The sequence below is a fragment of the Mus caroli genome, chromosome 16, assembly GCF_900094665.2.
Source record: "Mus caroli chromosome 16, CAROLI_EIJ_v1.1, whole genome shotgun sequence".
Classification (NCBI taxonomy): Eukaryota; Metazoa; Chordata; class Mammalia; order Rodentia; family Muridae; genus Mus; species Mus caroli.
In genome coordinates, this window is record NC_034585.1 from 7,117,693 (window position 1) to 7,142,432 (window position 24,740).

At 46.9% G+C, this 24,740-nt stretch overlaps 1 protein-coding gene across 5 annotated transcripts in view; it reads left to right on the forward strand.

Annotated features, from left to right (window-relative positions):
* The window catches only part of Clec16a (C-type lectin domain containing 16A), a 205,698-nt gene that overhangs the window by 23,374 nt on the left and 157,584 nt on the right, over window positions 1-24,740 (forward strand). For 3 of the 5 annotated variants that reach the window (XM_029470212.1, XM_029470213.1, XM_029470210.1), the window contains exons 4-10: window positions 2,096-2,244; window positions 5,212-5,317; window positions 6,604-6,609; window positions 6,991-7,114; window positions 10,212-10,386; window positions 11,607-11,660; window positions 14,671-14,784. In XM_029470212.1, the coding sequence (XP_029326072.1) occupies window positions 2,096-2,244; window positions 5,212-5,317; window positions 6,604-6,609; window positions 6,991-7,114; window positions 10,212-10,386; window positions 11,607-11,660; window positions 14,671-14,784 (728 nt within the window). The remainder of the gene's footprint in view (window positions 1-2,095; window positions 2,245-5,211; window positions 5,318-6,603; window positions 6,610-6,990; window positions 7,115-10,211; window positions 10,387-11,606; window positions 11,661-14,670; window positions 14,785-24,740) is intronic. The other 2 variants (XM_021184743.1, XM_029470211.1) reach the window with 1 other exon arrangement.

The following is a 24,740-nucleotide window of genomic DNA, read 5'->3' on the forward strand; positions in this document are numbered from 1 at the left end:
AAAAAAAAAAAAAAGGAAGTGGGAGCAGTGTGGGAGCTGCCTGCGAAGCCCAGCAGACACACACCTCTGCTTTCAGGACAGTTTATTAAAAATAGCTTTTGAGGCAGTGTTCTCTTTGTAGTGTAGTTTGGCCTCAAACTCTCAGTCTTCCTGCCTCAGCTTCCAAAGTGCTGGGATTAAAGGCGTGGGCCACAACACCCAGCTCTGCTTCAGTCTCTGAGTGCCACCATCACAGTGTATGTATGCCATATGCCCCGCTGCTTTTATTTTTACTTTTTAGTTTTAGTGGGGGAGTCATTGTAAAACAGTAGAACATAATCACAGAAGTGCAGTCAGGTGCCTGTAGCCTCCCACCCTGCACCCAGCCATGCAGGCCGTCCTACTCACTCTGCAGTTCCTGCATGTGACTCTCCCTGATCTATAGTGATATTAAATGAACCTGACTGTGGGCATCTAGGTGCTTTCCAGGTTTTCACTATTACGCTATTACAGGGAGGCATTGCACAGATGCTACTGTTGCCTCTTTGTTTGGTGACCTAAGTAACAGAGGCCCAAGAGACCGAGATTACTTACTGACTCCCAGGTTTATTATAACAGAATACCACAGAATGTCAGCCACAGTGAGGGGGTAGTAGAAAAATCCCAGCCACATAATGGGCCCCTTTACTGATCCCTAACCCCCACAGAGCCTTGTAGAGGACTTTAAAAAGCCCCTGTGAGGAGCAGATGAACCTTGTGGCTGTCCCAGGTGTAGAATGTAGCCAGACTTTCTTCACACACCTTAAGCTGCTAGCTTTTGTGCCATTTGTGGCCCCAAAACAACTGGCCTATAAATACAGAACTCACTCAGATGTCCTAATTTCCTTCTCCTGTTCCCATTGCCAGATCACAAGTGTTCCAGTTATCAGAAGCACCTAAGTATTATGTTACATGGTAAATCATAGGTGGATAAGTAAGGTGGGGACAGTTTTTAAAATGCACTAGATAGCAGCAAAGAGGGGGAGGTAGTGTGGCTATGACAACATTCAGACGCAGTGATGAGAGAGACCAGACACTGACAGCCTCATCCTGTTTCTATGACAACACTCAGATGCAGTAATGAGTTCGGGGCCAGACACTGATACCCTCATCCTGTCTGACTCCTCTGTGTAAGGTTCACAAGCAGATGCACAAGTCTATAGAGATGGGGTTGGAGTGGTTCCCTGCCTTGAGAGAAGATGCTGACAGGGCAGGGGTATGAACAAGCTTCCGAAGGAACTGCAGACACACCGGGCCTTAACTGAGTGGGGCCTGCACAGCATACATCTGCATCTATTTCCCTTAAGCAGACACCTGAGGCTCACATGCTTGAGTGTTAAATGTGTGTGTGCAGGAGCTTGAGGTTCTATACAGTGCCATGTCCACATATAGCAAGCTTACCTGGAGCACTTGTGACCATGACTTACTTAACAATGTAGTCAAGATTTTTAGGCCCCACCCCCCTCTCCTGGCCTCACTTGGAGCTGGTCCCAAGAGCTGCCTCAGGTATCAGAGACACAAGGGCAGTCTGGCTGCATTATCTTTCACCATGGTGATCACTAGGGTTGGTTTAGCTGATCTTGCTGGCTAGGTTAGTTCACTATCTTGGGTGTATTCCTTCATAAGGTATATGCTCGGTTGACATTGCCAGCCTCCCCGACAGAGGTCAAGGGTGTGAGTAGTGCTGTTCCCCTTAGAACCAGGTAAGTGTTGGGGAATTAGGACCTGAGGTGGTTAACCTGATGTTAGACACATGGTGGGGATAAAGGGATTCTTATGAGATTGTCAGTAGATAGAGATTGGAGACACATGCAGCCCTTTCTGCTATTCTGATCTGGGCTAGCAGTGAACAGAAAACATGCTTGAGTCTGTCTCTTTGGGTTCACAAAGGAGGCCACAGGCTCCTCCCTGGGAGGGCCTGGTGGGCCTGTGTAGTGTGTGGGTTCTTTGACAGGTAGAGGTTAAGCCGCTCTTTGTGCTCGCTGGTGGAGTTGTGCTTGTTACTCAGCGGCATTTCCTGTGCTGGCGTTTCCTCCAGCACGGGCTCACCTGTTGCACCTTGTGTTCTCTCTCCTAGATTATTTGCTGTCTAATAACTATGTCAACTCCATCATTGTGCATAAATTTGACTTTTCCGACGAGGAGATCATGGCGTATTACATATCGTTCCTGAAAACACTTTCACTGAAGCTCAACAACCACACTGTCCATTTCTTTTACAATGAGGTGAGTGGCGCCCAGCAGGTGTGTGCGTCAAGCTAGTCCAAGCGTGGAGGCCTTTGCTCTACAAAGCACTTTCCTAAGCACAGACTTTGGCATACTTAAATAAATTGTTTTGTTTTAAAATATGTGGTGTGTGTGTGTGTGTGTGCATGCACAGGGGCATGTGTTCAAGTGTGTACATGTGTGTTCTGGGTTTGTGGGGCCAAGCAAGGGCTGTAAAATTCCTACTTTGTCCCTCTCTGGTTTGTTCTTTTGGATCTCTTCCTGGACCAGGAGCTTGTTTGCATCTTGCAGGTAGGCTGGCAGCCAGCAAGCCTAGATGACCTCCAGTCTCTGCTTGTCTCCATGGTGGGGTTAGAGGCATGCCAGGCCAGGCCAGGCTTGTTAGGTGAGTGCTGGGACTGGCACTCTGGTCCTCAGAACTGGCTAGGAGGAACCCCACAAACTTTTTACTCTTTTCTTCTTTTCCTTTTGATTTTTGAGACAGGGCTTCTCTGTGTAACCTCTGTTGTCTAGGCACTCACGCTGTAGACCAGGCTGACCTCAAACTCATGGAGAACCACCTGCCCCTGTTCCCAAGTGCTGGGACTAAAGGTGTGCACCACCACACCAGACACAAACTTTTTTCTTTAATTGAACAAATTTTCTTGCTATTTTAATGTAAACTTCAGCTTACTTGGCAGGGAGGAAAATGTCCAGAGGTTACCTTGTTGGAAACAACAGAAACTCCATTTAGGTCCAGCTTTTCTGCTCCTTGCAGTGTGACAAGAGAACTTGCAGGCCTCTCCGAGCCCCCTCCTTTGAGAAATGAGGTGCTCTGGGTTTGAGGGATTCACTAGATGAGATTCTAGCTTCAGGGTTGTGTGAAGTGATAGACTCGCACAGCTCTCCTTGAGGGGTTAGGTCCCTCCCATTCCTGGGAGAGCTACTCTTACAGCGCCAAGGAGCTTGAGATTAAGGTCAGTTTAGCTCATATGCTTAAAGTACAAATGGCAGCTGCGCTCTGCCTCACTTACGTGCTGACTCACTGTAGGAAGGGCCCAGGGTTTTCCAGCTTCCTGCTCAGTAACTGCAACTGGCATCTGCTCAAGGCTTGGTTCCATGTGGCCGTGTGATTGCCAGTGCTCCAGATATCATTCAATCACATGCTGTTGTCAGAATTTCTGATACCATTTCCTCTCTCGTATCCCTTTTGAGAGAACTTTCTTAGAAAAGTCTGAGAATTCTCCCTCAGACTTCTCCCCATGTCCCACTGATTAGAGTCGCACCAGTCTTCTCAGTGTGTTGGACTTCAGGCTTGGCTGACTAGAGCTATTTTACTCAGTGCCCCAAGAGGCTGATGTCCTCTGGAGGCTGGAATGTGGCTGGAGTGTCTGCTTCACTGTCGTGGTGTTTAGCTGAATCTGGTTATGCGTGGGATACCACAGCTCCTGTTCAGGGGCCTCTTCCCAGGGCTGACTTCTCTAGAGTGAGTCACCCAGCAGACCACGGTAAGCAGTGATGCTATCCATGCCAGCCTTGTGCCACTCACACTCACTCACTCACATACACGTGCACTGCGGCTGTCTGTGCTCCATGTCACACACTTACTTCTAGCATACTCTTTGGTCACACAGGCATGATCTGCCTCTGTGGGCGGATCCAGCATGAGTGTGACACAGGTGGTGAACATGTTTGGGGACTGCCTTGGAAGCTAGATGTCATACAGCCAGCTGCATGTCATTTGTGTGGCAGATATCACCTAAGTGGTTGTCCCACATGCTCAAAGCCTGTTTTTGAAGTCAGACCACAATCCCAAACTTTCTGAGTTTGGGCAAAAACCATCCATCAACTCTCGTTGTATGGCAACAGTGAACCTTGATTTTCATGATTCATTAGTCTCTCAGAAGGAAATGCTAGCCAAGGGCCAAAACCATGAATGCACTTGAGAAAATAACATGCTAGACTCCTGGTCCTGGCGCATAGTAGGTGCTTGATAAACATGCCCAGGGAGCAGCTTTCACGCAAAGGCTCCCCATGTGGAAGAAAACCCGGAGCAGAGTGAGGGCCAGAGTGGTTTTTGCTCGGGTGCCTTCTGAGTCGGAGTGGGAGGGCAGCAGTCAGGAGTCTGGAAGAGCTGCACATCCCAGAAGCCTTGTGGACTTTTTGGTTTTTGTCTGTGTTTGTCTGAACCAGGTTAGTAGTTTCCACTTTTTAGATTCATACTTGATTGCCAGTCCTCAAAATGAATTGCTCTTATAATTGCCCTGTTGTTATTTTGCGTATCCTCCTCCATTCCAGGAAGGGCTAGCTTAGAGGATCTCTATCTACCATCCCCTCTCCTGAGCCACTCACACAGACTGGGTCCCTGAACGATATAGGAACATTGGCCACAGGAGGGCAGCAAAGTACACTGCCAGGGCAGTTTTACTCCGTCCTCTCAGGCTAAGGCAGTGAGTCTTGTTCTGAGCCATTTAATTGGTTCTCTTTGTCCCCTTTTAACAGCAGGAGACACCTAAGACCCTCTGCCTCCCTGATAATGCTACACTTTTAGTGTTTCCAAATGGAGAATGGTATAACCGCCAAGACATGCTTGAACCTAGTCCAACTTGGTCTTTAATCAGCCAGCTGTGACATAAGTAACTAGCACTCTTCTGCCGCGGGCCAGGCAGAGACTGGACCAGAAATGACCTCACTTTGTCCTAGAGGCCAGGGAGTGTGTGCTAGTACCCCAGTGTTATAGGTGGGGTACTAGCACACACTAGAAGAAGTGGACTCAGAAATCCCTCCTCACACAGCTGAACATGGAGGCCAGCTCAGACATTCTGTGTACATTTCTCTTCCCTGGCTTCCTCACCTCCCATCATGGTGACATCTGGTGTGTTTTACTTTGGTTTTGTTCTGTTCTATCACAGTCTGACACATTTCAGAAAGGTTTGGGAGCAGGTCCGTCTTTGGATTTGTAACTTTTGGGACCATTTTTTGTTTTAGCACACCAATGACTTTGCCCTGTACACAGAAGCCATCAAGTTCTTCAATCATCCCGAAAGCATGGTTCGAATTGCCGTGAGAACCATCACCTTGAATGTCTACAAAGGTAAGTTTCCTCGTGCACTTGGGCTTCAGGTCATAAGCCAAGTGCTGGCTCCCAAGCTCACAAACACAGTTCCAAGTTACTGGAGACCTTGCCTTAGTATGAGCAATGGCTGCTTGTCTGACAGAGACTTGCAGGCATATCACTGTTCCTTGTGGAAATCTTTGAGCTGTATGCTCTAGCATTGTTCCCTGCTGCTGCCCCACGTTAGTCTATCCCAAGAAGTCTTTGAGGGGTTGGAGTGGCCATAAGCTAATTAGATAAAGTAAAACTGTCTTGAAAATTTTAGCTTTAAATTTTTGTGTTTTGGCTTATAAAATACAGTTACAGTTAATGCATGAGAGCATTTCACATCACAAGCAGCAGGAGGCAGTATTGTATTCCCAGCCAGCCACCAAGGCCAGTGTTAACAGTCCTTCCTTCCTTCCTCTCAGATGTATGTAATGCTCCATCCTGTGTCCAGTACAGCGTCTTCCACAAGGCCTGCGGGGCTGGCGTACAGGCTGCCTGCCTGCCTGCAAGGTTTTGGAGCTGGAACTGGCCCTCTTAAGACAATCCCTAAAGGCTGATTAATTTCCTTATGGAAACCACAGTGAAGCTGGGCCTCTAGTTTCTTGGCCATTCAGGGGCTTTGACTTTCATGAGTCAAGGTGGTATTACTTGAGATGCAATACCAGTTGAGTGCCAGGGAAGGTCACCTTAAATTTAATTTAAGAGCTTTTTCTCAGAGCCTAATTTGGTCCAGCCAGATTGCAAAATGAGAGTCTGTAGACACAAACCATCCCTCAGACACATTTTAGTTGGCTCAGATGGAAAAAAATATACAGAACATCCAGGAATACCTTGTCTTTAAAAAGAAAGTGTGTGTGTGTGTTTGCTTTAAAATTTAAAAATTTGGAGTTTTTACAGTGTGCATTTCTGACTTGAAGATGTGCATTTGGGTATTCAGGGCCCACACTCCCATGGGGAATTAAGTGGTTAAAGGCTGAGAAGCAATTGTTGCTAGGGCTCCAACCCCCTATTTGCTCTCCCAGCCTTCAGACTTGGTTCGCTGTGCAGCCATTGACCTGGCAGACTTCTGAGTTTGCAGCCTTGGCCATGCACAGTTGGTTCCACTGTCCTATGCTCTGTTTTCTCTTGCTCTCTTCTAACTGTGTCTTTTGGTTTAGATGCCTCCTGACTAGGCTTTGTCCTTCTGGGCCGCTGTCTCACCTTCCCAGTTCCTAACCCTGTTAACTGTTGTCTGTTTTTGCCTTTCCTCCAATGCCGATTCCTGTTCCTTATTCCAGTGTCATGTAAGTTATTAACCTCTGGTTTTCCTCTTTCTGAGCTTGCCTTACGAGTAAATGCAGGAGAGTTGGTTTGAGGGTGCTGCATTCTCAGTGTAGTCAGGCCTTGTCCTTGCTGATGTACAGTCTCTCCAGTGCACTGAGTGTCCCTCCCTCAGTTATAACAGTAATGACTAAGTGTGTTAGTTGAGAGAAGAGCACCAGCACAGCTTTGTGTGATAACTAAGATAAATATTTCCAACTATTTTCAGGAAAGACAGAGTCTCAGATGGTAGCAAGGTGTTTCATGGTGATTTTTGGTTTGTTTGGGTGTTTTGTTTTGTTTTTTTAAACTGTCCTTGAATTATTTTGGTGGCTTACTATCTCTTCTTTTGTGCGTCCTCTTAGTGGATAACCAGGCCATGCTGCACTACATCCGAGACAAAACCGCTGTCCCGTACTTCTCCAATTTGGTCTGGTTCATTGGGAGCCATGTGATCGAACTTGACAACTGTGTGCAGACAGATGAGGAGTAAGTAGTGTTCCAGCTGTCTCATTGGAGAACAGGGTGCTGAGGATGTGTGTTTCTACCAAGCAAAAGTAGAGAGGAGAGCAGCACTTGTGTCTACGCAGGCAGTCAGGACTCCAGGCTGCAGAAGGCTCTGCTCCCCTGTTTGGGGTGGTGGGAAGTTGGAATTTTCCCATGTGCCTCCTTATGGGCTCTGGAGCAATACTGCCTCTAGCTGGGGCTGTGAAGCTGCTGATCAGAAAATGAGGGTGTGTGAATCACCAAAATGTAGTGGATGGGTGACTTGCTAAAGCCCTTGCCTCACAAACCTAAGGACCTGAGTTCTATCCCTGGAAACTACATGGAAGTGCAGGGTCCAGTGACTGAAAAGGCAAGTCTCTGGAGCTTTTCGGCCAGCTAGTGTACTTGGTAAGTTCCAGACCAGTGAGATACCCTGTCCTTCACAAAAGACAGCACACACAGGCACCACACACAAACACATGCACATATACTGTACCCTCTTTCCACACAGAACACAAAATGGCCACAATGGGATCTGTCCATGCAGTGAAGTAGTGCTTCCCATGACTGGTCTGAAGTGCTCACACATGCTCTGATAAACCTCTAAAACATGGCCTGAGTGAGGGAGCAGACACAAGCACCTCACAGCCCAGGATGAATGCCCAGAAAGAACAAATCTAAAGACAGAGTGGATGAGAGGTTTCCTAGGGCTGGGATACAGGATGAGGGGGTGTTTCTGGGAGCAGGTCAGAAAGCTGCTGCTGCTGCTGCTGCTGAGTACAGGGCTTTTGACAGACAAGATTGAAAATGTTACAAAGCAGATGTGATGAACATACATGGGGCCTCAGAGAGCACTTGCTGAGGCCTTAAGTTCAACTGCTAGCACTCCAAGAACAACAGTGTAAGAAACCCATTACATTATGTACATGAAATGAATGAGTTTTCTTTATCAGGGAATCGCATCTCAAGAAAACCTTTAAGACACGATTTAAGATGGTGGTGGTGACCGCGTCCTCAGAGTGAGGACTTGAAGTTCCACAGTGGCTTTTTCTGTCTTGGTACTGTTGGCCTTCTGAACTGGGCACTTTGCTTTGCAGAATGCTGAGCAGCCTGCACGGCCTGCCTCTTGAATCCCATGGCGAATAACACTTTTCCAAGTCAGGACAACTGAAAAGCCTCTTGACATTACTTTACCACCAACTAAGAACAAGGCTCCAAGGACAGGCTTTGCCTAGCCTTGTAAAAAGTACACAGATGGGATCAGGATACTGGAGGGATCCAAAAGGAAGTCTCCTGGACAAGGGGAGCCAGGCAGCACTGGGAAAGAAATGAGGCTAGGGAAATGGTGGGGTTGGGCTGACTGGACCTTCTGGAAGATAAGAGCCATGTGGATCACAGCTATCATGGAAGGACGTGAACTCAACGTCTTCTGTGGAGCTCTGCAGTGACCAGTTATGATAGTGTCAACCTAGTTACCCAGTAAGTACTATGGGGCAGAGGTCTGTGGCGAGGAGAGTCCAATGAACAGCACCTACAAAGGCTCAGCTGCAGAGTGGGGAGCAGTACAGGTTCCACAGAGGGCGGAGGGACTCTCTTCACAGAGGGCCGATGATTAAGCCTTCCTCAACTGGGCCTGCTAGCTCAGGCCTGGCGTCCCAGATCCTCAGGATGTGTCAGCAAGAAGATCAAAAGCCCAAGGCCTGTCTTGGCTACAGAGTGGGTTCCAGGCCAACAGCCTGGGCAACTTAGTAAGACTGTCTCAAAATAAAGTACAAAGAAGGCTAGGGGAGGAGCTCTGTTGTAGAATATGTGTCAAAGCCACATGAGGCTCTAGGCTTAGTCCCCAGTTTCACACACACAGTTTTTTTCTCTGGATTGGGGTAGCTGGGTCGGATATGACAGATGCTGTTAAACTCACCAGAGCACTTCAGTAAAGTTTTTCTGAAGGAAACATTAAAAAGTGAGGTATATTAAAAACCTACTAAACTTATTTTTTATGGTATCTTAGAGGAGTAGTATGGAACATTTTGTGTGTGTGTGTGTGTGTTTTCTGGGTCTCTGGTAAGGTGGGATCATAGATTCTTACTATATTTGGGCTTTGCACAGCAGATTTCTGATTGGTATCTTGTAAAGGTGTGGAGTAACTGCACCAAATTAGGGGAAAGCAAATCTAAGCCTCTTTCCTGCCTGAAACATGTTACTTCTAGAAGGATCTTAAACACATTTTAGATCGTCTAGCGGGAGAGAGTAAAACATGAAAATCCAACTGTCAGGTAGTAGGTCCCAAATGTCAATAGTGGGTTTTCACTAGTGGTGGCCCCATTAGAACACTCTCTTTGCTCTGGCTTTTCCAAATCTCATGCCTTCTGAAACATCCATCTATAACTTGGGTAGTAGTAATCCTGATGCAGGTACAGTGCGCTGCTCCCCGCTGATTGCTCTTTGCCCACTTTCTGCTTTCGAGGTCGTGAACTGTTTCTGGCTTCTTTGACTCTGTCCTTTGACTGCACCCTGCAAGCAGGCAGCATGGTTGTTGCTTGCTGCAAGGTCACAGATGCCTCCAGCGAGGGCTTGAGGAAGAGTGTGTCTTGGTTCTGTGTCCCGCCATGTGGGAGCCAGAGCTTTGGAGTAAGGCCTTCTTCATGATTCCTCCTTACCTCTGGAGTACTTGGCTCGCTGGGATTTGTGGCTCTGTTAGCACTGGTCATATGGGAGCTGAGGAATCTTACCATGTTGGCCGGTGACTAGACTACTATTATGCAATGGCTTCCCACAAAGGCTTCACTGTTTTTCTTTGCTTAGCTTACCCTGACTTGTTTGAGTTGCAGTTGTAGGGTGCCTGGGCCAAGACCATCAGGGGGAAAGAGCCCCAAGAGTTCTAAAATGTTTTTCAGTGGTCCTGTGTATTATTCTTTTGGCTGCCCCTGTCAGGGGCAGTGTAATCAAGAGACTGTCTACACTAGCTTCCCTAGTGTACATTATCTGCACTAGCTTACACTAGCTTAGAGGCTGGAGTGAATGTGTCTCCACCTGTGTCTTGTGTTTATGCTCAAGGCCCCAAGCCTTGGCCTCTGCACTGAGAGGAGCATTTCTCTTGCAGGCACCGGAATCGGGGGAAACTGAGTGACCTGGTGGCTGAGCACTTGGACCACCTGCACTATCTCAACGACATCCTGATCATCAACTGCGAGTTCCTCAATGACGTGCTCACCGACCACTTGCTCAACAGGCTTTTCCTGCCGCTCTACGTGTACTCCCTGGAGAACCCCGACAAGGTGAGTCTGCAGCTAGACCACAGCCTGCCTCTTGCCTGCGTCTTCTGAGGGACAGCCTCTGGGAGCGAGGGTGGAAGTAGCAAAGCCTCACACCCCAGGGAAAGGTCTTTCAAAGCTCACTGGCCTTCTGTTCTTGACGAGAATATGACCAAGAAATGTAACATTGCTGGTGTCAGGGAAGTGTGATCCCCTAGAACTCAGCCTCTGCGCTCCTGTGCACCCTTCTATGGGTGTGCTGTCCCATAGCTTTCTCTGGTGCTCACTCGAGCTAATTCTCAGAGAATTACCAGTCAGCATCAGAACTTTCATATGAAATGCATAGGAAGTGCTGGAGCATGCTCAGGGAAAGGTCTCCTGATTACATACAAGTTGTCAGCCTGATTCCTCCATGGGGTAGGGGATAGTGACTTCCTGGGAGGCCATCTCATTTCAGGGAGTTCACCTAGTTGAACAGGCTTGGGTTAGGACAGGCCATCTATATGAGTAACCTGTTTCTAAGTAGTACCATGAGTGGCTGGTTCTGGGGTCCCTAGGAGAAAAGCTGCTTCAGGAAGAGAGGCCTCAGTTGTCCCTTCAGAGTTAGGGTTAGAGGAAGGCAGGGCAAGGGAACACAGATGTATCCGCAGAAGCTCTCTCCCTGCAAGGCACCTCGTTAGATGTGCCCCAAAGGCATGGTGTCTTTTTGGACCTAGAACATAGGCATTCTTCCAACTAATAAGTAAATAAAGCAAAAGGAAGTCACAGCTCCGGCTCACACTGGAGCAGCTCTGGAGAGCATCACTGAGACCTAGGATTGGAGTCATTTCTGCCTTTGTCCTTGGACAAGACACAAAAACGCAGGGCCTATAGGTCCCTCCCTCACAGGACTGCTCTAACATGGGCAGTCGTGAAGCTGAGCGCAAGCCACAGTTTGTTTTGTGTTTTTGTTTTGTTTTGTTTTTGAGGCCAGAGGGCCCCAAGTCCTACCTTCCCCATGTAATGAAGGCCTGTCCTCTGGGGCCCTTGATGCCCAGCTGGGGAGCAAGCACTGCTGTAACCTTGGAAGTGAGCACATCCATTGGATCAGCTGCCAAGACAGGACTGTGCTGCAGGGTTCTTAGGGGAAGGCTGATCTCAGAGCCCAGTGGGGAAGGGGATGCACTTCTTGTCTGAACTGAGGATTTGTGTTCTGTTTGCCTTTTGTAACCAGAGCCACCTCTGTTTCCTCTGTCCTTCACTAGGGAGGAGAACGGCCAAAAATCAGCCTGCCTGTGTCCCTCTATCTTCTCTCCCAGGTATGTTTGTCGTGTATCCCATGTCTCCTAAACAAATGTGGTCCTGTACCGTGTCCAGATGCTTACATAGTTCTGTGGAATAAAGTCCAACACAAGGGAAACTGCTGCTTTCCATACACCAAGTAGAGTTTAGCCTCTCGGGAGAGGATGGAAACTAAAGGGCGGTGAGGCCTGGCATCTGTGCTATTGATTTCTAGGTGACCTTTCCCAGCAGCTGGCTCATGCTCATACTCTCTCCATCCCTGGAGATGTGAGTTTGTGTGGCCTTTGTTCACGATGCTTAGAAATGAGAGAAATGTGCTCCAAGTGCTGGGTGACTGCACACTCAGAGCTGTGGTCTAACACACAGCCTTGCCATGGCTATATGCAGAGGGGCTGTGGGGGTTCTGGTTCCAGATCATCTTCTAAGGGATACTAAAGCAGCCACAGCCCGAGATTTGAATCTTAAGCTAGTTAGTTGCCTGTCTCCCTCCTTAAACAACTGTTTCCTCCTTCACATCTTGTAACTATGTAATATTTATAAGAATGGGAAAAACTCCATGGTGACCCAGTTACATAACTTAGAAATATTTAGAAATATTTTTATTACTAGCAGTCCAGATTCGTGGGCCACTTTACCCAGCTGTCAAATAGCCAGATGATTGCTTAGAGCTCTGTCTCCATGCCTTCCATGGTAGCAGGGTTGATCTCCTTTTAGTGAGATACCCTTCTACTTGGATCCCCTGCTGTTTCAAGATTGGGGTGATGCTGGCTCCTGCTGGCCTGAGAAGAGGTTCAGTTACCATCTTCCCACAGTAGGGAGGTTGATTAAATCCAGACATAGCCTGACCACTTCTTGCATCCTGGAGCCTCATTCTAGAGACTTTGTTTGCTCAGAACTCTGTCTGAGGCCTGTTCTTTCTCAGGCCCCTCTGCTACCTCAGTACAGGACAGCTTCTCCTGGCAGACCTTTGTGCCCATTACAAACTTGTTACAAACCTGCCATCATTGCCTGCTAGGAATTCTGGGAGTCTGGCAGGACCCAAACAGGTCAGGAAGCTACAAGTCCAACCAAGAAACTCTTTGTCATGACCCCGTCAGCTGTTGGAGCATCACTCGGGTGGGTTTTCCTGAGGAGCGTGGTCCCCAGCTCCTGTGGCTGCCCCTCAGCCTCTTCTCTAGAGAAGGGCGTGTGGCTCAGGCACCTCATTTCTTCAGTATGTCTCAAACCACAGAACTTTAATTCATTGTTCCTTAGTTTCATAGCCCTTAAAAAGAGCTCTTCTATATTAAAAATCTTGGGTTAGCAAAATGTCTCAGCATGTAAAAGTCTTGAGGACAAGTCTGATGAACCAAGTTCGATACCTAGAACCTACATGGTAGAAGGTAAGAACCTCCTGCCTGTGTCTGTTCTCTCATGTCCACATGCTTATGGTGGTACTCACATGCCCACATACATGCACATAGAATTAAATAAATAAGTGCAGAACAAAATTTAAGTTAAAGATCTTGAGCCCTAACTAGGTGTAGTGCTCCTGTCTTTAATTCCAGTACTCATGAGGCAGGTGCAGGCAAGAATTCATGGCCAGCCTGGTCTACATAGTGAGTTCCAGGCCAGTTAGGACTACAGCCTTTAGTGCCCATTACAAACTTGTTACAAACTCGCCAGCATTGCAGTATTGGGGGGGGGGGAGGCTTGAGGCCGTCCTCCATCACACTGTCACTTAGTTTAATTATAGTGTAGCCTGATGTGTGAAAACTTAAACTCGAGTTTAAATGCTGTGCCCTTAAAGCATCTACATCCCTATAAAATTGATGCATGCTTACAAATATCTTTAGCATAGCTACCATGAAAATTCACATCAGTGGCACCAATTTAGTGTGACAGGTGATGGCATCTCCTAAAAGTAAGCTGCCTCTCTTCTCAAGAACATGGTGCAGATGGCCTGGCTTAGGCACACTTCTGTGTCGCTCCTGCAGAGATCCCACCCACCATGCTCCTGGCTTAGAACCAGGAAAATGAGCACTGCATGCAGTCACCTACAAGGATCTGTTTACCTGCAGGGATCCATCTATTTGCAGAGATTGTCCACAGGCAAGAGTCAGTACACAAGCAGAGATTGGTTTACAGGTAAATATCTGCACACAGAGATCCATCCACAGTCAGGAATCCAACCATAGGCAGTGATCTATCTGTTCATAGGCAGTGATCTGTCAATGGACAAGGGTCAATCCATAGGTAGAAATCTGTCTGCTAGGATTTGTACACTTGCCTGGGATCCAGGTATATGATGGATATAACATAGACTGTACTATGTCTGTTGACATCCGTTGCCTTTACATTTTTAAAATGTATTATTAATGTGTGTGTACATGAAGTAGGAGTCAGTACATGTAGAGACCAGAGGACAACTTTGTAGAGTCAGTTCTCGACTACTGTGGGTTGTGGGTATTGAACTCAGGTTGTCGGACATACTGGCTGAGCTGTCTCACTGCCCACCTTTACATTTTTAAACATACTAGCGGTGTGGACAGGCCAGTTAACACCCTGATTCCTAAAGCCACTCTTCTGAACATGAGGCAGGAAGGTGAGTGACAACCAGGGCTTTCTGCTCTACATCCCAGACTGACTGGACCTACCTCTGACTCTGGTGGCTTCCACCTGCAACACCACTGTGACCCCAGTATGGTAAAACTCACAACAGGGTTTGGGACAATTTCAGTGTTGGAATCTCATCATGACTGCCCCTTCCCCAGACCTTGACGGTCTTATTTATGATGGAACCTGGCATGCCACGGGAGGGCGCATGCTGGCTGGGCCATCCTTTCCCACAATGTTCCACTTGAGCAGCGATGATGTAGATGCATTCCCAAGGAAGAACAGCTAGCCAAACAGGCAGCAGGGTGGAGAAGAAACCCTCTAGAGTTGAGGGGCAGCTTTCTCCTTAATGGGATGGGAATTTGGGTTTGGGGAGGAAGAGACTGGAGGACTGAGCTCTTCAATTCGTATCCCATTTCCGCCTTTCACCAGGTCTTCCTCATTATACATCACGCCCCGCTGGTGAACTCTCTGGCTGAAGTCATTCTGAATGGTGATCTATCTGAGACATACACAAAGCCTGCACAGGATGTTCCCAGAAGTTCTGTAAGTCACTCAAGGACTGTCTACATTTTGATAAGGAGCAGTATTTGCTTTGCTAATTCATATTTCTCTGAAGTAAGAAAAAGAAAACAAACAAAAAACTACAACATTTTTATTATACATTAGTGAGGATGTATAAGGTGGTCTGGGATACAGGGAACCTAGCCAGTCTTTAGATGTGCACCTAGGGAAATGTGGAGTCTAGCATGAGCAGTGGATTTGATCAATCCAGTACTGCTGGATGGATTGTATAACCCTTAGTCCTTAGATGTTATGTATACTGTTTCTGAGACATAATGAGAGTTGATAGAGCAACCTGTCTAAGGCACATATATCCACGGAGGTTGGGTAGTGACCATTAGTGAATGCCACTGGTCCAGTGTGAGAACATTAGGGTGTGCCAACAGAGCAATCTGGACAGCTTTTCCTTGTGCACAGCTGCTGTCCCACCCAGCCTGAAGTCAGTCTGGGGAGTATGGATGCCATCTTCTCAAGTCATCTTATGCTTCCATAGAAGTGGAAGTTCTTGGCTTTCAGGCTAATTACTAAATATTATGAACTAAATATGTCCAGCCATGTTGGATTCTGAGAGATTCGAGTTGCGCTTTGCACACTAAGGAAGGGAAGCACCCGGGGGGGGCCAGGACTGTGACTTCCTGGAGTCTCTCCTGCTAGTCTCCTCAGGTGTCCTGAGCCCCATGTTGCCTTGGGACTTTCCCCCCACAGCTCACCTGTGGCCTTACCATACCCACCATTGGAAAGGCCCCCAGAGATCTCATCCTATGGAGTTTCTATCACATCTGCACTTGCATAGGCTGTGTGACGTGAGTCCCTGCCTGAGTGCAGTGTGACCCTGTACATGGAAGGCTTCTGTGTGTGCACACATGTGCAGGAGGAGCCTGTGGAGGCCAGAATAGGGTGTTGGATCCCACAGAGCTGGAGGTCACAGGTGGTTGTAAGCCACCCACCATCAGTGCTGGGAACTGAACCCTGATCCTCTGCAAGAGCATCAAGTGGTGTTTTGTTTGTTTGTTTGTTTGCTTGCTTGCTTGGTTTTTACCAATTTTTTATTAGGTATTTTCTTCATTTACATTTCAAATGCTATCCCAAAAGTCTCTTATACCCTCCCCCACTCCCCTACCCACCCACTCCCAACTTGGCCCTGGTGTTTCCCTGTACTGGGGCATATAAAGTTTGCAAGACCAAGGGGCCTCTCTTCCCAATGATGGCGGACTAGGCCATCTTCTGATACATATGCAGCCAGAGACACGAGCTCTGGGGGTACTGGTTAGTTCATATTGTTGTTCCACCTATAGGGTTGCAGACCCCTTCAGCTCCTTGGGTACTTTCTCTAGCTCCTCCAGCATCAAGTGTTCTTAATAGCTGAGACATCTCTCCAGACTTTTCTATAACTTCTTAAGTAGCTTTTGCTGAATAGATGCAGTAATGCACTACCAACTCAGCACAGGCAGCAGAGCCCAGTCAGAGGTCTAGCCCCTACTAGCTGGATAGCCTAGACAAGTTGTTTTATCCCACTTGGAAATCAAGGAAAGTAAGCAGGTTGCAGGGGCTAAGTAAGCATAGACAGAAAATAGATCCCAAGTGCTAGGCAAGTGACTAGCAGATTGCAGCTTGACCCTCAGGCTTGCTTGGTGTGTTTTTCAAAGTGGTCAGAAGAAAGTCTTCTAAGATGCCAACATTGAAATGTAGAGTTTCACGTGTGAGTACAGAGTTTTGGAGACAATCTGATCGTTATGCACGTTTCTGCAGAAAGCCTCTCAGAGGCTGCCCTCGGGAGACATGTGTTTGTTGTTTATTTTGCCTTGGCCCCACTTCACCTGCTGCTAATTGACACTTCATTTATATTAATAACAGTTTAAAATGTCTTTGGTCCTTTTAAACTCTTTTGTTTGACACCATTTTCAAGCCCCAGTGTAGTTACGAAAGCTCTTCCCAGAATGTCTTCCATGAGCAGTGCTGAAGTCAGACTTGGGGTTCGAAGATCTGAGCCCAGAGGTTTTTGGGGAACTGGATTTCACAGGTGGCAAGAACTTTAGCTTGTTTGTGTGTGTGTGTGTGTGTGTGTGTGAGCACATTCAAATATACATGCATGTATATGCACGTGTATGTCAAGACCAGAGATTGATGTCATATTTCTTCCTCAACTGCTTCTTACTTGGTTTTCTTTGAGACAGGTCTCTCACTGAACCTAGAATTCACTGATTCAGCTAAATTGGCTGATTAGTGGCCTCTAAGGAAGTGTCTTTCTCTGCCTCTGCTTTCCCAGCTCTGGGAATACAGATACACACCATGATGCCTGTTTCTAATATAGTACTGGGGCCTCAAATTTAAGTCCTTGTGCATGCACGGCAAACATGTTTCTGACTGATCCATCTCCCAGCCTCTTATCAAGTGTTTAAATGCCTAATGCATTATTGTTGCCAGTAGGCCAGTGTCTCACAGATCTCTTAAACTCATTCATCATGCAGGCACTGTCCCACCCTCTGCTTCTATGAGTTTGATGATTTTAGATATCTCATGTAACGAAGTGGAATCATGTAAGGTATTTCTTTTCTATTATTGGTTTACTACATGTAGAATGGTGTCCTCAAGGTTTACCCATTTTGCTATTGCCAAATTTCTTTAAATTGTAAAGGCTGAATAATGTATTATATGTATATACCCACTTTTTAAATTTTGTGTCTCTTCTTGTCATATACTGATTATACATAACAGATTCATTATGGCATTTTTGTACATGCATATGAAATATTTTATCATATTCAATCCCATTACACTCTCTTGTCCCATCTCACGCCTGATGATCTGCTTCCCTTTCCCCACTAATTCCCCTGCTGCTTTCATTTCCTTATTTATTTTTCCCAATGACCAGGAAATTTCAGTAGGGCTCTATACAGGAGCATGTGGGTTTCCCCACCCTCGCGGATCATCGGCCCATACAATCCACAAGGGCAAAGGGAGCAGAGATGATGGGGTTGGGGATCTGGAAGCCCTGTGAGTACGTACAGTGCGTGACTACACTGGGACCAGCCCTCAGGGGGCAGAGCAACATTACTTAGGGTGATTGAAGGCTTATAAAGTGTTGGGGGGGTGCTGAGGGTAGGGACATGCAGGATGGGCAGAGGCGATTGGCTGGGGGGCTTAGGGTACCTGGCGCATGGGTACCCTAAGCATGGGGAAGCATTTCAGGAATCTCAGGTGTTGGCTGAACAGGTTTTGTCAAAACCTGTAACCAAACTAAGGCTACCTAACATTCCTCAGAGAGAGGGTTTTGGATGTTCCAGACAAGGTTAGAGAAGGAGAAGATCCACTAATGAAGTGACTCTCCCATATTCTGCTGATCCCAGAGGCTCTCTAGTCATGGTGGACTTCATCATTAATTAGCTGAGTTTTCCCACAAGAGCATGGGCACCTTACCAGTAGCTACACAGCTAAAGAAAATGTTTCTCCGTTTCCCAGAAACTATTACTGCCAGTAAGTCCTCACAGAAGACAGAGCAGAGCCTGCGCCTCTCCTCCCAACTACCACTAACTGACAATATGTCATCAGGAGGGGTGCGGCCTCGTGAGTCCCCTGACTTCATGACACAACATTGGTAGGTCAGGTCTTATGCACGTCATCACAGCAATTATGAGCTCAGAGTGCAGCAGCCCCATCATGCTTGGGGCACAGTTTTCCACAGCACAGCACTCCATCCTCTAGCTCTTACATTCCCACCTTCTCCATGATGTTCCTTGAAGTTTGAAGGAGGAGGATGTGCTTGTCCCATTCTGACTAAGCATTCAGCAATCATTCACTTCTACCCATTTTCTTTATTACTTCATCTGCTAGTGTGCAGACTTCTAAAGGACATTTTTAGTGAGGTAATTGTAGATTTGCATGCAGCTGTAAGAAATAACACAGAGATTGTCCCTGGTTTTATCCCATGTTGATGCCTACAGAACTACAGTCCCTGACCACAAGTAGGGCACAACAAACAGGCTGTGGTTTGCAGCTTAAGCAAAAGCACAGAGCAGATGGCAACTGGCCACCTCTCAGATGGTTCTCAGGAGCTCTGTCCTTTCTCCCCATGGCCTCCTCTTGGGGCAGAGGTCCCAGCCTCCACTGTGGTTCATAAGTGGCTGAACTGAAGGAGCTGGCACATGAGAGACTGGTTTCTCTGTAGGTGTTAGATCAAAGCCCCACCTTCTGATGCCTGTAGGTGGAAATCCTAGACTAGCTGCCAAGGTAACTGGCAGTTGTGAGTTGTTTAACAGTGCCAGTCCTGTGCAAGTTGCCTTCCTTCCCTCTGAGTGACAACAGTCTCCTACTATTTCCTGCCTGGCTCGGATGTGGTTGATCAAACTTGTTTTAACTTCTTGGTCTTTTTTACCCTACTTTCTCCTTCCTGTAATTTGTAGATAAGTTACTGGTATTGCTTCATTTTTACCAGCAGACCTCTTGCAAACCCAAACCAAAATTGGAGAGAAGCAGAGGAGAGACAGAATTATTCTGAAGGGCTATAATTTAGGGTTAAATTTAACACAGATCAGAATAGGCAGATAAATGTCTAATTGAAATTCCTGTGTGCATTTCCATCATATGGCTCCTGATACAGACTAGCTCTTTCTGGGATTCTAGTGCAGAGCAAATAGTTTCTTTCAGACAATACATGCTCTTTTAGTTACTTTTATCTTGCTGTGAAGAGACAGAATGACTAAGTCGGCTCATAAAGGAAAGCCTTTCATTGGAGGCTTGCTTACAGTTTCAGATGGTTGGTCCATGAACATCATGGTGGGGAGCAAGGTGGCAGGCAGGCAGTCATGGCACTGGAGCAGGAGCTGAGAGCTTACATCTTATCTACAAGTTGGAGGCCTGGTGTGGGCTTTGAAGCACAGTGCACACCTCCAGCAAGACCACACCAGCTAATTCTTCCTAAATCATTCAACTGGGAACTAAACATTCAAAACTATAAGACAGTGGGGGCATTCTCATTCAAACTACCACACATACCCAAGAGTGGCAACTCATGTGGTAGCCTCTTCTGTTGTTTGCAAAGTGATTATGGGTTGAAACTGGGGATGTGCTTCGTTACCTACCTGTAGGTGTTCCCTGCCACCTAAAGACGGAGTAACACCAAAAATGGAGTCCAGGCTGACGTTTAACTTACTGTATCGCATGGGGTAGTTGGTCTTAGGTTTATCGTTTTTCTGCTTTACCCTCATGAGTTCAAGGGTACTCAGTGCTGGAATAAATGAGGCAGCAAGAGCAGGGACAGCAGTCATGGGGTGCTTGTGACTTTGTTGTGAAGACTCTCAGCACGCTGTTTCTTGTGCTGTTCACATGTTACACTCTGCATCTGGTACCTGCAGCAGTGAGTGCCTCAAGGTGTCCCAGGTTGAGTTAGTCTGCATCTCCAGGCCTCAGTCTCATTGCTTCTACAGCTAGAATAACAAACATGGCTTTGAAGGGAGGGCTTCTGCTATGTGTAGTGTTTGTTCTTAGGTCTAGCACCAGTTGGTGCAGGAATGTTAGGTGAGGCTGTATAACCTCATCCCCTATATGGGGCCTATATAAGTGTGTGTGGGTGGGCACGCTGTTGTCAGAACTGAAGTATATTTAGCAGGTGCTTGGAGAAACACTTCAGATGCAGGTAAGGGCATAAAGGGGGCGGGGAGCATCAGCAATAACAAGTGACAGAGACTGCTAAGACTAGAGTAGACATTGCCATTGGTGACAGTGAGCTAAACCCTCAGCTTGCACTCTGCTTTCCAACTTAACCACCAGGTTTCACCTCTAGGTGGTGCAAATATTTTATCTCTCATATGTGTGCCAGGACTGGCTGGCTGGGAGTTCAGAATATCAGCTAAGAGACAGAATAGCTTTTTCCCTCCAAATTAGTCATTGACTATCTCTGTAGGTGTCAGGTGAGCCAGTTGGGAAGGTACCCAAATGGTTCTCTGGGGAGTGCATGTGCATCTGTATGTTAGCTATACTTCTTTTTATGGCTCCTGCCATTCCTCTGCTTAGCAGAAAACCCTACCAGGATAAGATGTATACAACCATCATCTGAGACCACAGGAGCCTGGTTTCTTTGGGTCATGTGTTTGCTGGCCCAGAGTGTCAGAGACCATCTCGGGGACCCTTGGCTCTGTCACAGGGCTGCTCTGGGACTTGGGTGTCCTGCTGAATGCCTTGGTAGGAGTTTGTCTTCCAGCTGGGATGGGAGCTTCAAAGCACACATGTTTTAGTGAGAGGGCTGTGAATACCAAAAGGAGCAAACAGACCTGTAGAGTCAAGGGCCATCACTAACTCAGTCACATGCATTCTCACAAGAGAATGGGTCTCAGAATAGTCTTTTCTATGCAGCCACTGTGGAATCTCAGCTCCTGGACATCCTGTAAGAAGAGGATCTGAGTGCTGAAGGAAACGCTGGAGTGTTCTCATGCCCCATACGTCAAGAAAGACAGCATTGCATTAGCTTTAGGGACTCACCCTGGGCATAAGTTGGGCTTGGTAGCTAAAAGGAATCCTATTGTATTGAGACTCTAGACAGGAAGTCTCTACCAAGGCTGAAGGTATCTTGGACTAAAGACCAGGACCCTGTTCTTGGTCCAGCAGGGATAGACACCCCCCCCAAGACACTCATCACTTCTGGTATGTGTATGCTGGCCTTTTCTGGATTTTGTGACCAGAGTGGCCTCTCTGGGTGCTTGCAGTTCTTAACAAGATGTTTGAGTTACTCTAGTGTGGTTCAATGTATTTATCATTTTTTCAGAAAGTAACTATAGGTGTCTCCTCTGTATCAGGTGTCATTGTAGGCACTGGAGATAGACCAGTAAATCTAAGACCCTGCCTCATAGGAAGAGAGAGAAATAGTGCTAACTATAGTAACCGTCACAGCAAAGACACCAGAGGCTCGGCTCTAGGAAAGCAGCAGCAAAGTGGAGACAGGACAAGTCACAATAGCGTGTTCACAGTGGTAGGAAGGTGATGTGCGAACCTAGACTTCAAGGATAAAAGGGAGGGAACCATGGAGTTACCTGGAGGAAGAACATTGTGGTCAAAATGAGTAGCTCATGTAAAGGCCCCAAGATATGACATGTCTGGAGCTGAAGGACAAGGAAGCATGGCATGGTGAGGTGTGGGAAGTAGTGAGGAGACTGTAGGGGGCACATGAAGCCTTCTGGGCCACTGGAGGACTCCGATGCTGATACAGAGGAACATGAGGTCGGTGTGTACCCAGTGGCTGGCATGGTTCCTGAAATGAAGTGTAGCTGGCTTTGCTATTTTGTGGGTTCTTTTTCCCATTCTTTATTTCCCCAGTTTCACCTCCTATCAGTAGATAGAAGAGAAAGAAGGATAGAGGGGAGGGAGAGAGATAGAGATCCTCAAATCTTCTTTTTATCTTGTTTCTTCTTTGAGCACTACTAACAAACCATAACCAACACTGCTGAAGGACTGCCAAACACCAACCCTGCCTCTCCCGGCCCTAGCATTTATATACCCTATGAAAAGTAACCAGAATCCCAAATGCTACACAATTGCAGAAACTATCTGCAGCTGACAAAACCACACCTTTGCTACAGCACAGGGCAAACCATAGTCAGCTGCTACAAAGCAGCCCCATATCCCACACCTGGGATTAAAATGAAAACATATTCTAATAATATTTCTGTGGTGTGTGTGTGTGTGTTTTTTTTTAAGAAACCAAAATTTCAGAATTCTCACTACAGTGAAGTGTATTGAAATAACAGCTTCCAAGGAAGGAATCAGATACCTCATTGGTAACAAGCCACAGAAATCCTCTTTGTCAGTACCAGAATTCTTAAATGAAGAAACTTCTTGCTCTTGTTTGGATGTTTCACCTGTTGGGCCATGGCCAACCACTGGTGAGAGGACTCACTGTGTCCATCCTAGAGACACCGGCCCTTGGACACTCTACACTCTGGTGGTTGTGGTGGCAGACAAGCATCACTGACTCCGTATGCCTGAGGGGAGTGTAGCTCTCTTGGGAGGTGGATTGAACCAGTTTCTAGAGCATTCTGATGACGTATGATTAGCAGATCCTAACAAGCCTGTCTGCTGACCACTTACTGGGCTCTCAACACCTCACCCTGGAAGGCCTTCCTTGTATCCCAAAAACAAATTTTGAAACATCACTGATGAAAAGATGATCTTAATGATCTACAGTTCCTTGCTTTCAGCTTTGGATGAAAAATTTACTAAATATATACCAAACAGAATCAAAAGAATCAATAGCAAGAAGGATCAGATAGATGGCAAACATCAGGGGCTGTATACAACATGGAGCAGAGTAGCCTAACTGTGAGGGCAAACAAAAGCAACATCAAATTAAGGATTTAAGAGTACTCAGCAGAAATGGACTAGTGTGGCCTCATTGAGGTAGCCAGCAGTGGTTTTCCAGTGAGAGTTCTGGGTGGAGCAGGCATCCCCTCAGGCAAGGCTTCCAAGTAAAAGAGAAATAACAGCAAGACAGTTATCATCTAATTGGGAGTGTACAGTTGTCCAGCAGAAGTGTCTGGGAAGGCTTGCTGAAACAGACTTGAGTTTCCAATTGAGACTTCCAGGAGCATTCATGAAGGAGCCCTAGCTTCCTGTTTCTTCAGTAGACATTTTTATATCATGGGATAAGCAACAGTAACCATGGTTGGAAATAGTTGGCCTTTTCAGCTGTTTTCAAGGGCACGGTATTCTTACTCTTGGGCTGTTTATTGTCCTTCCCTATCCCTGATACAGAGAAAAGAGGCCAGCTCATCCCAGACAAGGGGTTTTGAAGGACACTTGAAATAAGCATACTAGAGTCTGGGTCAGGAGAGCCCTCCACACTCCCAGAGCTTGCTTTCATCAGACTTAAACCCCGTTAACAATTCACCAATATAATGTAGAAGGAAAAGGTCACATTAAATTAAAAGGTCACATTGCATTTCCTGGGATTGGTAATGCAAGCCTACAGGCTCACTTCTAGCTGCTGAGGCAGGAGGATCAAGACCTCAAGGCTTGACTGGGCTGCAGAGTGAGACCTTGTCTCAAAATAAAAAGCAAAGAGGACAGGGGAGATAGAGCCATGGTAAGCTTTATTCTCTCAAACGATTGAAAGGCTAGATAGTCATGACTGAGTTCATGACTTGGATTCGCCCTACTGCAAGCAGGGCCCAGCCTGCTGACCATGGACAGCTAGCTATGGCTCGTGATGCTTAGTCCCCACTTTGAGCATTTACTGAGTACTTACACATTATAGACAGCTGCTGTGCAGGCCTTGAGGAACCCAGAATGAATAAGACACGTGTCCCCATCCTAACTCTCTGGAATGGGGGTCAGACAGCGAATGAACACACACTCGTAGATATAAGACCTGTGTCTGAAGGACAGGAGACAGTATCAGGAGGATCAGCCTTGGAGGTAGCCTTGGGTCTGCAAACTGAGGTCAGGGAATGGAGTCTTCAAGGAACTGGTGGCTAGGGATGGGGAGGCTGGGCTGTGGAGCCAGCAGAGGGGCTGTTTTTAGCTTCATAAAAGGCATGGCATCTCTTGTCTCATGCTTCTTTTCTAGAGATCAAAACAGTGCTATGCCCCAGTCTCCCCACAAGGAAGTCTAGGGTCCTAGAGGTTGAATGTTCATCCCTCTAGGATTGCTAGTGTTGAGCCTGAACCCATTACAGGTTCATCATGAACTTAAAGCGCCTTCCCTAAAGAAATGCCAATCAGCTGCTTAGCATGTCATTCTTTAATGAGGGATGTCAGATCTTTCCTTGCATTGATTGAAGAGGCTGGCTTGAAATTCACTAATCTTATAGACATTTATTTGCTCTTTTTTGCATTCCAGAGACAGTTGCTGGCAGGGCGCTAGAGCTAGGCTGGCAGTGGGAAGGAGAGAATGGCCTTGAGTGGAGAGAACAAGAGATGATGCTAGTTCCCTGTAGCCCTGACCACAGGTC